A 14,815-nucleotide genomic window follows, 5' to 3' on the forward strand; every position below is an offset into this window, starting at 1 on the left:
GGTTGGCCGCGGTGGCTTTCACAAATCAAAACAACTACAGATTTAAAACATGACCTAACAGTGGATGTAGGCCGGAGGAAAAGAAACAGTCAATATACATGTTCATTTCAAAATGAAAGGTTTGAAATTCTTTTTCAACCAAAAATGCTCTGTGCATTAGCGTAGAGATTTTTTTTTTTAATTTTTTTTTTACACATTTTAAACCATTATAATAATAATAATTTTATTTATATAGCACCTTTCAGAAGAAGCTTCACAAAGTGCTTTCACAAAAACAAACAAATCACAGACAATTAAAACAACAGCAATACGGCTTTCAGGTCACATCTGTATAAAAAAAGATATTTTTTGCAAAATTAAAATAAAACTACCAACAATAATGCAAATAAACAGGAAAAAAATGATTGACACTTGAGAGGATTCAGCATTGTTGGTACAGATTGATTTTTAAACCTGATTTGCCTAAAATAAAAGTCTTTCTCTGTAATCTTATAGGAAATGATCCAAGATGTGATGATATGTCTTTGCCTGGAGGGAAAACAACATACCAGGGTGATGAATGCCGAAGGCCTCTGGGCTTATATATATATTTGGGGCCTTGTAAGTGAGCTGGGCCGAGGCCGTCCTCCTGCGTGTCCGTGCGTCTGCCAGCACGGGGCGCTCTTTGATTAGGTCCCCTCACCTCAACCCACCTCTCACCCCAATATGGCCTGAATCTGAAAGGCTATACTCTAATCCAATAAGCACCCTTAACCCTGAGGTGCTTGACAAAGGCCAGCTGGAGAAGTACACACTGTTTGTTCCAGGGGATCTGGATCCCAAGGTGGCAACATAGATAAGATTTGTTTAGGTAATGATCATGTTGTTTATCTCCTTTTGGAGAAGTACAATCATAATACAGTATTTGACACTTGTATAAGACTTTCAGGAGCGTGAAATAAAACAAACATCAGACATTGTGTTAGATCTTTAATATTTTCAATATTTATTTTTTGTTGTTGTCGTTGTCGTTTAGAAATATTGCACATGGTCAACATGCCTGCTTATGAGATAACACTCACCTCTCTCATCCTTAAAATTTTCCTTCTCCAAAGTAAAGGACAGTTTATTTTTAAGCACAATCATACAGTGTACACGCATACATGTGTGTGTGTGTGCACGTGTCTGTGTGGGTGTGCGCACGCGCGCATGTGATCGCACATGCATGCAGAGGGACACTCTACAGCCCTAACCCCAAAGAGATTTGAGTTGATAGTCTTCCATTACCTGTGTTATTTATATATATATATATATATATATCTCTATATATTGTACGTCCTGAATATATATTTCGTATATATCCTGAATCAACTGGGTTTGATAACAGTCAAGATGACGGACAAAATAGTCGTGGTGACTATAAAAATACTGTCTCTAGAGTAGAATATAGAATGTAGAATACGATGAAAAATATACTATTGATAATGTTGCTGTGTGGTGAAAGAAAGACGAAAAAGGAGGTTGGTTGTGTTAACGCGCTACCTGCATGTGCCAAAACATACACACACACCCAGACACAGACCTTAATGCACATATATAGAAATACCGGTATATAGATTTTTTTTTTGTTTTCACACATCCAACTGTATACAGAGAAATAAAAGGGATACCCATAATAATAATAACTACCCCCCACTCTTCACCGAGGAAGCAAAGAGCCCAAAAAAGTGCTATTCAAAAAATTGTCGTTGACTTTTAGTAAGTTATACTCTCTATCTCTTCAACAAGAACAATAATTGTGTGATTCTTTTTTTTTTTCTTCTTCTTTTTTTTCCTGTTTTGTTTTATACCATAGTTAAAGATAGTATCACAACAGCTCATTCCGCTCACTGACTGACTGCACTGGATTTAATATCTATGGCACAAAGCCCCCCCCCCCCCAAACAAAACAGAACAACCTACCCCCCCCCCCCCCCCCCCCCCAAGAAAAAAAAAACAAAAGTCCTATTGCACCATTTGATGGGAAAGGATAAAGTGTCGAGAGGAGAGGGAAGAGGGGAGGGCTCCAGAGACTGCCCTCCAGGGCTGGTCTAGGATCTGCTTTCCCTGAACTAACCCTAACCAGAACCATCCTGAGCTACATAGCGCTTGACCCGGGACCAGTGCTTAAGGGCACTTTCTAACAACACTTGAGGGGGTCGGGTGAGGTAAAGAGGGGGAGGAGAGGACCGAGGAGAAACGGGTTGAAAGGTACAGGGGAGGACGAGGGTTGGGGGGGGGGGGGGGGGGGGTTTGATAACATACGGAACAAGGTTATTATTATTCTTTTCTACTAAAACAATCTCTTAAAAACAATACTTTCCTGATTTAACTTACGGCGGTCCCAGACGAGCGGGGGCCGCACAAATTGTGCAAACACCTGATTTCAACGTTTTTACAAAACGACAAACGCCCCCCTGCTCCCCCACTTCTGTGTCTGGTGAGAGAAACTGTGGGAGAGAGGGAGTGGGGGGGCGGGGGGGAGAACCACCCCAGGTACGATTAAAAGTGTGGTGGGCGGGCACAGACTGATTTTGTCCCCTTCTTTGTCCAGAGTTTTTTGTTGTTTTTGTTGTTGTTGTGTGTGATTTTTTTTTTTTAAACGCTGGAGAAGAAACACGATAGAGCCACAAGAGAGAAAAACAGGCCACGGTTAAACTGGTTATTTCCACGGCAACAATAACGAGAGAAAGCAACATCATATTATCCACGGGAAGATTCAGAGAAGTTTGGTTAAAATTCTTCCTTTTCTCTCTCTGTTGGTGCACTTGTCCTGTTGTTGTTGTTGTTGTTGTTGTTGTCCTTATTCACTATTATTATTATTATTATCTGCCTTCCTCGTGTCGGAACACAAATCTTCCAATCCAACGAACGTCTTCCAGTTTCGTCTTCTTCCGGCCTTTTCCTCTGGTCGGAACTTAAACGTTGTTTCTCACAACCAATAGTCTCTTTACATAATCTCTTTACGGTGCCTGCTCACACAGGTTCTGGGGGGAAGGGGGGAAACTCCCCCCCCCCCCCCAACAGATATACAGACATAGAATAATCAGCTTCCCGTCGATGAGGACTCAAAAGTCTTTCAAAATGGCGATAACCGAAGGTGCAAAGATTGGTCACACTACATCCCAACTCCTGCCGTCTCTCTCTCTCTCTTTTTCGTTTCACAGGAGCCAACAGATTTCATGCTTTCAGTTTCTCTTCTCACTACAATCACAAAAATAATCATCTGTGCAGGCCAATGGCTTGGTCAGACCCGGGGGGTCGACTGTGTTTGTGTACGAGTGCTTTACACTGCACAGGTGTGTCCATGCACTGCGTATGTATGTGTGTGTGTGTGTGTGTGTGTGTGTGTGTGTGTGTGTGTGTGTGTGTGTGTGTGTGTGTGTGTGTGTGTGTGTGTGTGTATGTACTGCACGTGTACGTGTGTGCTGTCTTGTCTTGCAGCATCGAGGGGCTGTGGAATACCAGTGGAGGTCATGGGGTTGTGTTTGCGTCCCGGACCACTGTGCTGAGGAGTGGACGGGGCAGAGACGGAGGTCAAGTCAATGGCATCTGAGGGCTGGCTGGCTGGCTGGCGACAGCAAACTGCATCTGCACAACAAGTGACAAAGTGCCTTTGTGTGTGTGTGTGTATCATGTGTCCTTGGTGGCGGCGGCTCCTGGGGAATCGCACAACCAAGAGTAACAGTCTGATTTGGTAAGGGTGTGTGTGTGTGTGGGTGTGTGTGTGTGTGTGTGGGTGTGGGTGTGTGTGTGTGTGTGTGTACATGCTGGAGATTATCAGGGTTTGTGTGTGTGCGCCCAGAGAGACAGAGAGTGTGTACCACAGAGTTTGTGTGTCAAACTACAAACTACTGTACAAATGTGCTGAGAGCAGACCTGGGCAACGTGTCGACTGGAAATATTCTGGATAAAAAAAAGGGAAAACTACACTAAACCATGACAAGAAGAACTCAACTCATCAGGACGTTCGTGTGATTTATCCACTTTTGAGGCTTTTTCTTTTTTGTGTCTGATTAGTCAAATCAAGCGCACCTTGAGTAGTTTGAATATTTGTGACGATCAAATGTATTTGTGCCCAGGTCTGGTGGAGTTGGAGGTGAAGCCATCCTTCGTACTGGTTCAATGTACAAGAACATTCTGCGGGGACGACACTCCTCTCTCTCTCTCTCTCTCTCGTTCTCTCCTCTCCTTCTTCTTCTCTTTGATTTTTTTTCCGCCTCGCCATCCTCTCCAGCTTACGATCCTTCGCTCTTCGGCTCCTCGGGGCTCCGGCTTCGGTCTCCCTGTTGCTCCGCCCCTCCGTCCTCCCGGGCTGATTGATTGAAAGAGGAGCTGTGGGACGGGGCGGGGTGGACTTCGCTGCCGCCGGCGGGCCCCCCGGGCTCGAGGGACCCGGGCGTTGCCGTCTGCATGATCTTCTGACGGACTTCGCGGATCTTCAGCTGCAGACACACCTTGGTGGGGAACGTGTCCGGGTAGCGTGCCTGGAAGGCGGCGGTGGCCTGAGCTAAAGAGAGAGAGGGAGGAGGGGAATTAAAACGCTATGATATCAAGTGTCACCACAAATCCTGTATGATATTGTAAAGGGCATATTACAGCAGCAATCTGCTACAGATTTCTTCTGTTTTTGAAAAGTTTGATTCACATACAGGTCACAAAAGATTCAGTTGTTGCTCACTTTAACAATCATAGAGATGTACAACACAAATAAAGCTTATGTAATCACATAAGGTGTCACTTACCCTCCTGAATCCACTGTATATTCTTCACTCATATTTGTATAATAATGTGAAATATTACAACGGTGTGAATTGTAGATTGTCTTCTGATTTCAAGGTGCAAAGTACTTAATTTGAAATTTCAAAACTCTACAAAACTGAGTTTGTAAATGCAAGGTTAAAAAGTATTTGTTTGAAATAATTCTGGAAGTATTTTTTTAAGCCGTAAAAAAAACAGACATTTAATCTGGGAGAAGACATTTACTTTTTTTTTAAAACCGTGTTGCTGTAAAGTTTCAGTTATTCTTACCAACACCTCAACTACAGATCTACAGGTGAGTTACCTGACGGAAAGAATCCGTGTTCCTGAAACAGCTGCATGACCAGAGCTCGCCGCTGATCCAGGGTCCTGCGCAGGGACGAGTAGGGGACCCTGTCGAGGTCTCCCAAAAGGTCCTCTCCCTCTGTGCCTGCGTGGACAGAATGAGGAATCACATTATTCCCATGTGGAGCAGATGTGCAGCTGCTGCACCCTGTTGTTACCGCCGTTTTCGTTTTTTACCTGCTCTGTCGAACGTAAAGATGTCGCCCTCGCACTTGGCGGCGCTCTTGGGGGTGTTGGGCTCCGAGCTGCAGCTGGACAGACGTTGAGTCTTCCTCCTCGGCGAGCTGGGTTCCTCTGCCGTCGGCTCCAGATCTGGGTTGAATGAAAACAAAAAGCAATCAGAATCCGTGAGGGTTCATAGAAACAATGACGAATGGAAGAAATTGAGGTAAAAAGCATTCAACTGCATTTTTTTATCGTATTTCTTTGGATCAAAGTTCGTAATGTTCACTTGTTTCTTCCTCTCTCCCTCTCACTCTCTCCTGCGCGTGCAGTAGCTCACCGGTGGAGTTGCGTCTCTTCCTGCGGTAGCTCCCCAGGATTGCTCTGGGCGAAGTGGCCAGACTCTGCAGGGTGGGCGAGGGAAGCACCTCCTCTGGATTGAACTCTGGGAGTTCGGCGAAGCGCTCCTCGAAGTACGTCTCGGACAAGACCCTGCACGCACAGACAGTTTAACGTGGTGGTTAAACTACCGAGGGACGATCCTCTTGAATGTATATACACACCCACTTTACTCAAAGCTTTAGGGCTGAGTTGTGCAGGGAGCTGTTCTCTTCTCTGTGGCTTCCCCCACTGCTCTCCTACTGTCTAAATAAAGACTGGAGAGGTTGAGCACTCTGCCCACTCACATTCAGTAAACAAGGAGTTTCCAGCAGGATTGATAAAGTCGGAGATTCGCTCACAGACTTAAAAATGGGAGCTAGATCTTTACTACGCGTGATAAAACCAGTGTTAAATAAAAGTCAACAAACTGGGAGTCCTGTCCATCGTGTCTCATCGTCGCGCCGTAACTACAGAGGAGAAGCTGCTGCCTCAGCTTGAGGAAATAGAAACTGTTAAAAGAGAGGGAGCGTTGTCGTACGGTGACCAGAGAGCCAGACGGACCTGGCAGACATGTTTCATTTCGCCTTGGCACTGATCCTGTTTGAGACACAACTAAAGTCGGATCACAGAGAAGAGTTCTGGACGGGTGACGAGATGAAATTTTATTGATGCCAGTGCCATTTAGTGTTTCCCTCGACAATTCCTTTTCTGCGTGGGAATAAAAAATCTGAACTGGTTTCTTAAAATCCGAGTCTGGACGTGAAGACACGTGTGTGTTGTGTAAAGTTCATACTTTTTCACTGCGGTTTTCATTCGAGCTGACCAGATATTGTTTGATTTATCACAATACGTGAGCGCCAATGTAAAGTACCCCTCAGAGTATGATTTGTTCCCTTTCGAGGCGCGGAGCTTTTTATCGTCCCACTTACTTGTCAAGCGAGTCGGGCGTCTTCTTGAGCGGCGGGGGTCGAAACTTGGTCCTCTTGGAGGAGGAGGAGGAGGAGGGGGGCTCTCGTTCTGCGGCGGGAGGGGGAGGACGGTCCAAACCTGAGGGTGGTGGAGGAGGAGAACGAGGTCCAGCCTTTGAAGAGAGAGTGTGATGGTGGAGAGAGAGACATAAATGATAAAACACAAGTCTCATCTGCATTATTTGAAAAACACGACTTTGTGCATACAATGTTAGAGCAGCAGTTTTTGTTTTTGAGGACATGAGGGGACATTTGTTACTTTAGTAATTGTATCTTTGTAAAATCTACAAATGTTCTAAGGCGACCTACTAAAGACATATGCTTATTTCTCAGCGTTAAAAGAAATCCGACCTAAAACCTCTAAAGACACTTTTACCAAAGCTTCAGGAGATGTGGGGATTTGATGAGAGAAAATGAGGTTTCCAGGTTTTCTCACCTCTCTGCTGCTGCTGTCCTCTCTGTCCGTGTCTCTTCCTCTCTTCCTCTCACTGCTCTCCATCATCCCTCTCTCGCGCTCGGCCTCCACCTCACTTCCTCTTTCCCTGCCGTAGCCGTCTCTCAGATACTCCTCTTTGATGTGCAGACCGATGACGTCCTCCTCTTTTTTTACTAGGACAGATGAAGATGATGTCAGTACGTACTCTATGTACCAAAACCACAATTTGCAAACTGCAACTTTCCACCAGGTTTTGCAGCATCAGCCTAAAATCCTGCACGTTCCATTTTAAATAGAAAGATTTTAATCTGGAAAGCAGAGAACAGACGGACTCTGCGACAAATGTTAAAGAGGAACTAGCTCCAGTGGTCGACAGTTTCAAAAATGTCTGCAAAAAAATTGTTTCTCAGTCTTGAAAATGAAAAGCGAATAAAAATAATAGCTAAGAAAGTGCTGCTGCCATCCGATCAGATGTAGGACGAGGTCATGGTGACATCCCAACATTTAGTTTAAAATAAGGTTTTAATTTTGTCAGGATAAAGCAAACGCAACCATAAGAAAACCTGAACAGTGAAATTTCAAATCAGTAAAATTACCTGATGCGACATTGAATGTGTAGGCGGCCACTGACGTCCCCTGCCCTCCGTCCTCCGTCTGAGCGTCCATCTTCTCCCTCTTCACCTCCACCTTTGGCTCCACCTTCACCCCCATGCCAGGATGAGGGGAAGCCCCCGCCGAACCCTGCATCCCCCCTGTTGCCAACGGAGAGGAGGGGTTTGCGACATCCTGGGCTGCAGAAGCCCCCACGGCAGACGGCAAGGTTGTCACGGAGACCACGTCGGTGGCCAGCGCAACCGTCGGTGCAGTGTAGATGGCAGTAAGTACCTGCCGGAGGAGATTGGAAAGCGGGAACGTCGTCAGAGACAGCTTGAAAAAACAAATAGAGTCGGAAGTGTCTATACACCGTCACCTACTTCACCCGAGTTTGTCTTTGAAGAGAAAGAAAAAGTAGGGGGGAGGGGTGACAAAAGTGTATATACCCTGACATGTTAAGATAAAGAAAAAAACGATGCCATGAGTCCTGTTTTAAAAAACCCTCAGTGTCACCAGCCTGGCAGTTTTACAACCTGGTAGAGAATATTTAAATTACAGCAGAGAGGCCAGGGAACGGCTGCCAATATCCTCATTTGTTTGTTTACAGTAATTTCCCTAATGTCTCAACGCTAATGCAGTGATGACTTATCAATATCAGAATGATAAACCCTGCATCTTTAATCCCTCTGCCTCCATAGCTGCGTGTGTGCGTGTCTCTGCCTCCTCTGAGCAAATACAGCTGCTTATTTTTAGTTTGCACTTTTTATTGCAAAGGACTGTTGAGGAGAATTAATTAATTCATACACTTGCTGGTTACACACAGACGCAGTTCTTCACGCCATTTAATCTGTTCCATTTGCGCTGAAAGGAAAAAAACTCATTAAAACTGAAAAGGGAAATAAAAAAGACTGATGTCAGTAACCTTCACGTCTACAATCGGTCCCTTGAAGCAAAGAGGGAAAATACATTTGATGAAGATTAAATTTTATTATTCTTAAAACGCCATCAACATCTTTTGATATTTCTAGTTTTTCTTATTTCCTTCATGGCAAATAAAATCATTCTGCAGTGAACACTTTTTTCCTCTTTACCTGACGACCGGCAGTGGCTGCGGTCGGGCCCGGGGGAATCTGTGACTGACAGCTCAGGGGCGGAGCCAGGGTCGGGGTCAGCAGCGGTGACTGGCCGACGATTGATTGAACGAGGGTCTGTCCGCCCGGAGCGATGGCAGTGAAGCCCAGAGCTGCCAAAGGTGATGGGAGATATGCAGGGCCACCTGGAGCTGGAGGTGTGGGCTGTTGGGGCGTCGCTGTGGTAACTCCTGGGCCAGACTGGACGTAGGTGATCCTGAAATATTAGAAATAAATAAAAATTGTCATTAATGACTCCAGCAGCTTTAGGAACAGATAGGATGGAAATACAAAAAGACCTGAAATATTGAAAAAATAAAAACTGATGATGACGAGAGCTAGTCTAAGTCTAATCTGACTTTTCAATAGGTTTAATATCATAACAAAAAAATATAAAATGACTAAACTTGAGGTGAAAAACAAAATCGAGACTATAACATAGTATATGTATTCCTGTTTTTCAGGTGTTCGGCCAGTGTTGGGTGACCTGGTGGGTGGGGAGGTCAGGAGAACGGTCTGTGGGGGCGCAGCACCAGGAGCCACCACCGTTGCCATGGAAACAGGAAAGGGGCTCCCAGGATGCACTGTTGCCGTGCCGCTCGGATAAACGCTGGTCTGGACCACGGGCATGGGAGCGATCTGGATGATCTATGGGGGGAAGTAAAACAATAGTTGACTCAATCTCGACTCAAACTTAAAAACTAAAATCTAAACAAATATCTAATGCAGTTTTATGGTCTTTAAAAAAATTCTAGCACAGTGTTAAAGCAGAGTTAGTTAAGTAGTTTCAATAAATAATTTTTTTCTATAAATTCCATTTGTTCTTTTACACTTTTGAGCCTGACGTAGCTTTGCGTTGTGTCAAAACATCCGGTACCTTGTTTCCTGTCGCCGCGCCGTTCTGCACAGGAAGGGGAGGAGCCACCAGGGAAATGGAAGGATGAGGAGGAGTAGACCCTGTTCTCACTGTTGCCATGGGAACCAGCGACTGGGTTTGGACTAATGAGTGACAAGGATGGAAGAGAAGGAGAGAATTAAATCACTCGGCGTGAGGAACAGATGAGTCGAGACGATGAGAGTGAAGGTGAAGGCGGCGGCGCGGGAGCGGCGGGTGGGCGGAGACACACTGCGAGAGGACAGGAGAGGACGCTGTGAGATTTCCTCGCCGATAACGAGGTGGAACGATGTTCCGCTGCCTCGTCTGCCTCTCGTGAAGAGAGCGTGATTGAGGCGCGGGTGGGCGACAGGCAGTAGTGTTTCTCATGTCAATCATTTGTCTCTCGTTTACGTAAGCCAATCAAATCTATTTTCGGCCCTTCCCGTGGAGATGATTAACACGAGGTAAGTGAGGAGAATTACAGCAGAAGGACAAATGACATTTCCATTTTTTATTAAACCAGTGGAAACACCAGCGTTTTTTCGGCTGTTGTTTTTTCTAAGCCAATCGTTGTTCTCCGGCTCACCTCTGATTGCCGCCCCCGTGTGCACGCCATTGGCCAGGGTGGCATTGGTGGGCAGGGCGAGGATTTGCTGCGGGGTGCGTTTAGGGCGGGAGGGGCTCTCAGTGGGCAGGATGTACTGGAGGCCAGAGGGAGGTGTGAGACAGGAGATGGTTGCGTTGGGGTGGAGCTGGGCCTGCAGGACGGGGAGGGGGATCTGTGGGGGTTGCGGCGTGAGGACCTGCAGTGGGTGGGCAGCAGGGAAGGACCCTCCCAGAACTAGGCCGGTGACCAGGCTGCTGCCCCCCACAGGGGCTACACTGACAGGACCAGGAGACGAGGACAGGTACCCACCCCCTGCGGTGATCGGCAGCTGCTGAGGTCCACCTCCTCCTCCAATCAGGAGAGTGGCCATCTTGTCCTGGGTTAGGGCGCCGAGGGGGACGGCTCCCTCCACTGCCCTGCTGGCGATGGGGATGGGCGTGCTGGCGATGGTTCGTACCACGTTGGTCACCACAGTGGAAGCCACGCGGACGGCGCCGAAGACCTGGGTCAGACCCTGCTGGGCCAGAGTGAGGGGAGGCTGGGCGCTGGACGTCAAGCTTGCGATGGTCAGAGAGGAGGCACCCACCACCTGCCCACCTCCTTCTCCTCCTCCACCTGCTGCTGTCTCCTCTCTGTTGGGTCCTCCCTCGCTCCCCTCCTCTCCCCGTCTCTTTCTTTCAGACCCATCGTCAGCGCCTCCACCTCCTCCCGCGCCGTTCCCTTTAGACGAGGTGGAGTCGGAGTGAGCGGCGGAGGGGGAGGAGGAGCAGGCCACTGGCTGGAAGCCATGCTGGAGGGAAGAGAGAGATGAAGAGGAGGAAAGATCAAAGACGGGAAAAGTTTCTATGTTAAGTTCTTTTCTTTTTTCAACCTTGGAACTAACTCTGAAAAAATATGTGGGTTTTTTAATTTTTGATGGCTCCAAAGATACGCTGCCTTACATATAGAATAAACACTGATAGGACAAAAATGAACCTAACTAAAATATTTAACTCAACTGTAAGTCAAGCTACATCCATGATCCTCATGAGCTGACTGACAAAGATACATTCAGCCATTGACATCAGTCAAAAATGTCTCATTTAGACAATATCACAAAATTCAAAAGAACTTATCTGATGCTCACCTGTCCATCCGGCTCATCCTCGTCACTGTCCGTCACTCTCTCCTTACATTTGAGGTCGATGGAGCCTTCGGGACACGAATCCTCTGAGGGTGGGTCAACAGAGGGTAGACAACAGACGTAAAAGCGTAAATAGACAACTTTTTTGGTTTGATTAATACTACTGGGCATTTAATTTTATTATTATAAAGGTTTTTGGTTGTTATTATGAGGTTATTTGTTCAGATTGGGATTTTTTTTATGGTGGTTCTCTGCTTTGGACAGTAGCCCGGCTACAATCAAAACCAAGTGAAGATACATTGTGTCACAATCGAATAGTGTCGAATGATCTTTCCTTCTTGTTGCATGTGCTTCTAGCAGCGAGTGATCTCGGGGGCTCAGCAGATGACACAGCTTCTTTTTTAGCCTTGAGGCTTTTCGTTGACTCTGACTTTCTGACTCTTAAGGCTGAAGTTGTTCAAAGACACACTGACCGCTGTGGGAACTGAAACTATCGCGCAGTGGTTATGAAACAGTCTCTCTCCGGTTTTACTCTGCCGAGTATGTAACTCACCCATGACGTCGTCGTCCCCCTCTTCCTCGCAGATGACCATGCGCTCTTCGTCACTGGTCATGTCCTCGCTGGCGGTGCCATGGTACAGGGACTGAGGTTGGGCCCGGCTGCGAAACAAACCCGCACCGTCCTCCTGATGCAGTGGAGAAAAAGCGGATATTTTAAAAAACTCTTATTACAATTATAGATATTTGATATATCCAGCTAGCCGATAAGATATTTTCCATAAAACACTGTTTATTAAAAAAGGGCAGTAAGCAATTCTGAAGAAAGCTTGTTTCTCTCTTTGTTGTTGTTGTGAATTTAATATTCCGGCCAGGTCGCTCACCTGAAACCTTGGGTAACCCCTGAGTTGTCGCTTCATACGCTAGCACGTCTCTTGAGGTGTCGGGGGAGTGATGTTTGCAAACTGTACATGGTGTTGTGAGGTGCGGTCCACACCATTTTTTTTTGTTCTCTATTTACAGAGCCTGGGCTGCGCCGAAAAAACCCACAGAACCGACAGCTAGTGGGCCGTAAGGCAATATTCACTGATTTTTTACAAAACATGTATTGCTTTAGAATCGCTTACTGCCCCTTTAATTCAAAACAAACCTACAGTACTTTGGAACAACACATCAGACAGAAGTAATACAGCGATTATCAAAGTGTGCATGCTTGTACATATACGGTGAGTGTATATATATACAGTATAATGGCTTCGCCACTGGCATTTAAACGAATGCCTTCAGACAAAAGCGCTCAATGCGCAGGCCTGCTCCTTTGTGATTGGGAGCGAAGCAGCAAACGGCACAGTTTCGTACCTTCAAAGGCACAAAAAAAAAAAGTGGAGAGCGAAACCGTTTGAAGTAGGAGGCTGAGCTCCCCCAGAGGTTTCAGGAGGGGGGGGGGGTTTCGGCAGCAGAAGCAGCAACAACTCGAGAGAGAACCGAGCGAAGTCCATTTGAACTGTCTCTGAACAGCTGTGGAGTTCAACCGAAAAACACTGCAGTGTGAAGGACACACACGTCTACTGTCTGGGAAAAACACACACTCGCATCTGGACACATCTCGGTGCGTAGGCGCTCTGTGTTTTTTCTTTTTCTTTTACTTTAGTTTGTTGCTTTTCTTGCCTGCAATTTTGTGTCTTTCACTTTTTTCTTTGTCCTCTTGGATGGATTTTTTTTCTTCTGTAAGACACCAGTTAAAAATACTTAAATGGAAGCACAGAGTCTTAACTCTCTTTGACTGTAAGGTCACAGTGATCTTGATCCAAACACACCGGCTGAATTCAACAGATTCACAAGGCTGTTTTTCCCGACACTGTCAAGTCAGTAACCAGTTTATCGGAGCTTCCTCCCCATTCATTTTATCTCCAGCGTCTGTTCACTTGCCTCGCAGCTACAGATTAACGACCTCATACCTTGTCCATGTCTCGCTCCCTCTGCTCAAGGGTGTGCACGGCACTCTGGGAAAATGCTCTGGGACGGGGTTGCTGCCCCACGAACAGCCCCCCTCGACGCTCCGATCCCCCCGGCCAGCCCGAGCCTCCTCCTCCTGCTCCTCCTCCCTTCCCCTCCATCGTCTGGGACTCCAGAGGGGGATCTGCTGAAGAAATAACACGTCTCTTTGTAAATGCAAGAGCAAAATGGCTGTAACAGGGTTTTTTTCTTGACATCAAGACATCTTGTACCTATGCTCTCAGACATGCTCCTCTCCCGCAGGTCCTTCGGGGTCCCGCGGCCTTCAGACAGCGACTTCCTGCGGTCCTTGTTGCACCACTTCCAGTCTGGATGGGCTCTGAAGTGGGCCTCCTTCACCTGCAGGGGGACGACGACGACACAGGATCCTTGTCTAGTTTCGGTTCATGCAGTTTGAGATGCTGTCGCCTTAAACTACACATGTTTTTTTGTCTCCTTTCTCCAGACTCTCCTGCTGCATAATGATTCACCACAGAGGAGTGTCAATAAAAAATAACACACTGTAGAAAGTAGACCAAGTAAATACCAGTTGAAGAACCGTCTGTGTCTCTACCTGGAAGGCCAGATCGTGGTACTGCTGCTTCTCGTTGGGCCCCAGCGCGTACCACCACTCGCCCAGGATCTTGCTGACCGTCCGGTTGTCCTGGTTGGGATGTCGCTGGTGCACCAGGCCCCGGTGGCGTTTGCTGAAGATCATGAAGGCGTTCATGGGCCGACGGATGTGGTCCTTCTCCCTCTGGTTGGGGAAGAGACATTTATGATAAGCTGTTAAAGAGTGACGTTTAATAAGTAATGGCCTTTTCTACTTATGGACTGTGTGTGTGTGTGTGTACGGTGTGTGTGTGTGTGTGCTTGGTGGACTGACCTTCCTGTCTCCGTCCCTGGGCAGGGCGCTGAGGGACTGTGTGCGTCTCTTGATTGGGCCGGTGGAGGGCGCTGCATTGTTGGCCACGCCCGGGGAGAACCTGTATTCACACACACACACACAGAGAGAGAGAGCGAGAGAAAGTGTAACTGAGAATCCATGAGCGATGGGAAATTAAGGGAGATTCCTTTCTGAGGCATGTTCATGAAAGCAACCAGGCTTAAAAATGTAACTGTTTTTGGAGTACTTCACAACTTTTTTATTCAATGAGATGGTCCCATGAGGTTCCACTTGATGTACAATAAACTCTTACACAGTAAGAGCCTAAAATCACATTTAATTCTCTAAATAATAACTTAATTCTCGGAATATTTAAACTTCATTCTCAAAATCACAGATGGCCCAAATACTCCCTCGTAGCAATCTCTCAACATTCTAACAAGTATTCAGTCATTTGCACAGAAATACGGAATTTCACTCGTCCTTTGAGTCACAGGGTTGTTTACAGGAGTAAATTGAAATATATATATTTATT

At 46.5% G+C, this 14,815-nt stretch overlaps 1 protein-coding gene across 9 annotated transcripts in view; it reads right to left on the reverse strand.

Annotated features, from left to right (window-relative positions):
* Positions 1 to 954: 954 nt before the first annotated feature.
* The window catches only part of cica (capicua transcriptional repressor a), a 34,517-nt gene continuing 20,656 nt past the window's right edge, over positions 955 to 14,815 (reverse strand). For 7 of the 9 annotated variants that reach the window (XM_047330292.1, XM_047330291.1, XM_047330293.1 and 4 more), the window contains 17 exons: positions 14,281 to 14,380; positions 13,969 to 14,151; positions 13,628 to 13,754; positions 13,358 to 13,542; positions 11,956 to 12,088; positions 11,406 to 11,488; positions 10,259 to 11,069; positions 9,673 to 9,794; positions 9,283 to 9,443; positions 8,757 to 9,012; positions 7,668 to 7,956; positions 7,072 to 7,244; positions 6,597 to 6,748; positions 5,627 to 5,778; positions 5,302 to 5,436; positions 5,084 to 5,209; positions 955 to 4,528 (listed from right to left, as the gene is read on the reverse strand). In XM_047330292.1, coding sequence (XP_047186248.1) covers positions 4,257 to 4,528; positions 5,084 to 5,209; positions 5,302 to 5,436; positions 5,627 to 5,778; positions 6,597 to 6,748; positions 7,072 to 7,244; positions 7,668 to 7,956; positions 8,757 to 9,012; positions 9,283 to 9,443; positions 9,673 to 9,794; positions 10,259 to 11,069; positions 11,406 to 11,488; positions 11,956 to 12,088; positions 13,358 to 13,542; positions 13,628 to 13,754; positions 13,969 to 14,151; positions 14,281 to 14,380 — 3,460 coding nt within the window. In that variant the 3' untranslated portion in view covers positions 955 to 4,256. The remainder of the gene's footprint in view (positions 4,529 to 5,083; positions 5,210 to 5,301; positions 5,437 to 5,626; positions 5,779 to 6,596; positions 6,749 to 7,071; positions 7,245 to 7,667; positions 7,957 to 8,756; positions 9,013 to 9,282; positions 9,444 to 9,672; positions 9,795 to 10,258; positions 11,070 to 11,405; positions 11,489 to 11,955; positions 12,089 to 13,357; positions 13,543 to 13,627; positions 13,755 to 13,968; positions 14,152 to 14,280; positions 14,381 to 14,815) is intronic. The other 2 variants (XM_035621529.2, XM_047330294.1) reach the window with 2 other exon arrangements.

This window comes from Scophthalmus maximus, chromosome 22 (genome assembly GCF_022379125.1).
Source record: "Scophthalmus maximus strain ysfricsl-2021 chromosome 22, ASM2237912v1, whole genome shotgun sequence".
In the NCBI taxonomy this organism is placed as follows: Eukaryota; Metazoa; Chordata; class Actinopteri; order Pleuronectiformes; family Scophthalmidae; genus Scophthalmus; species Scophthalmus maximus.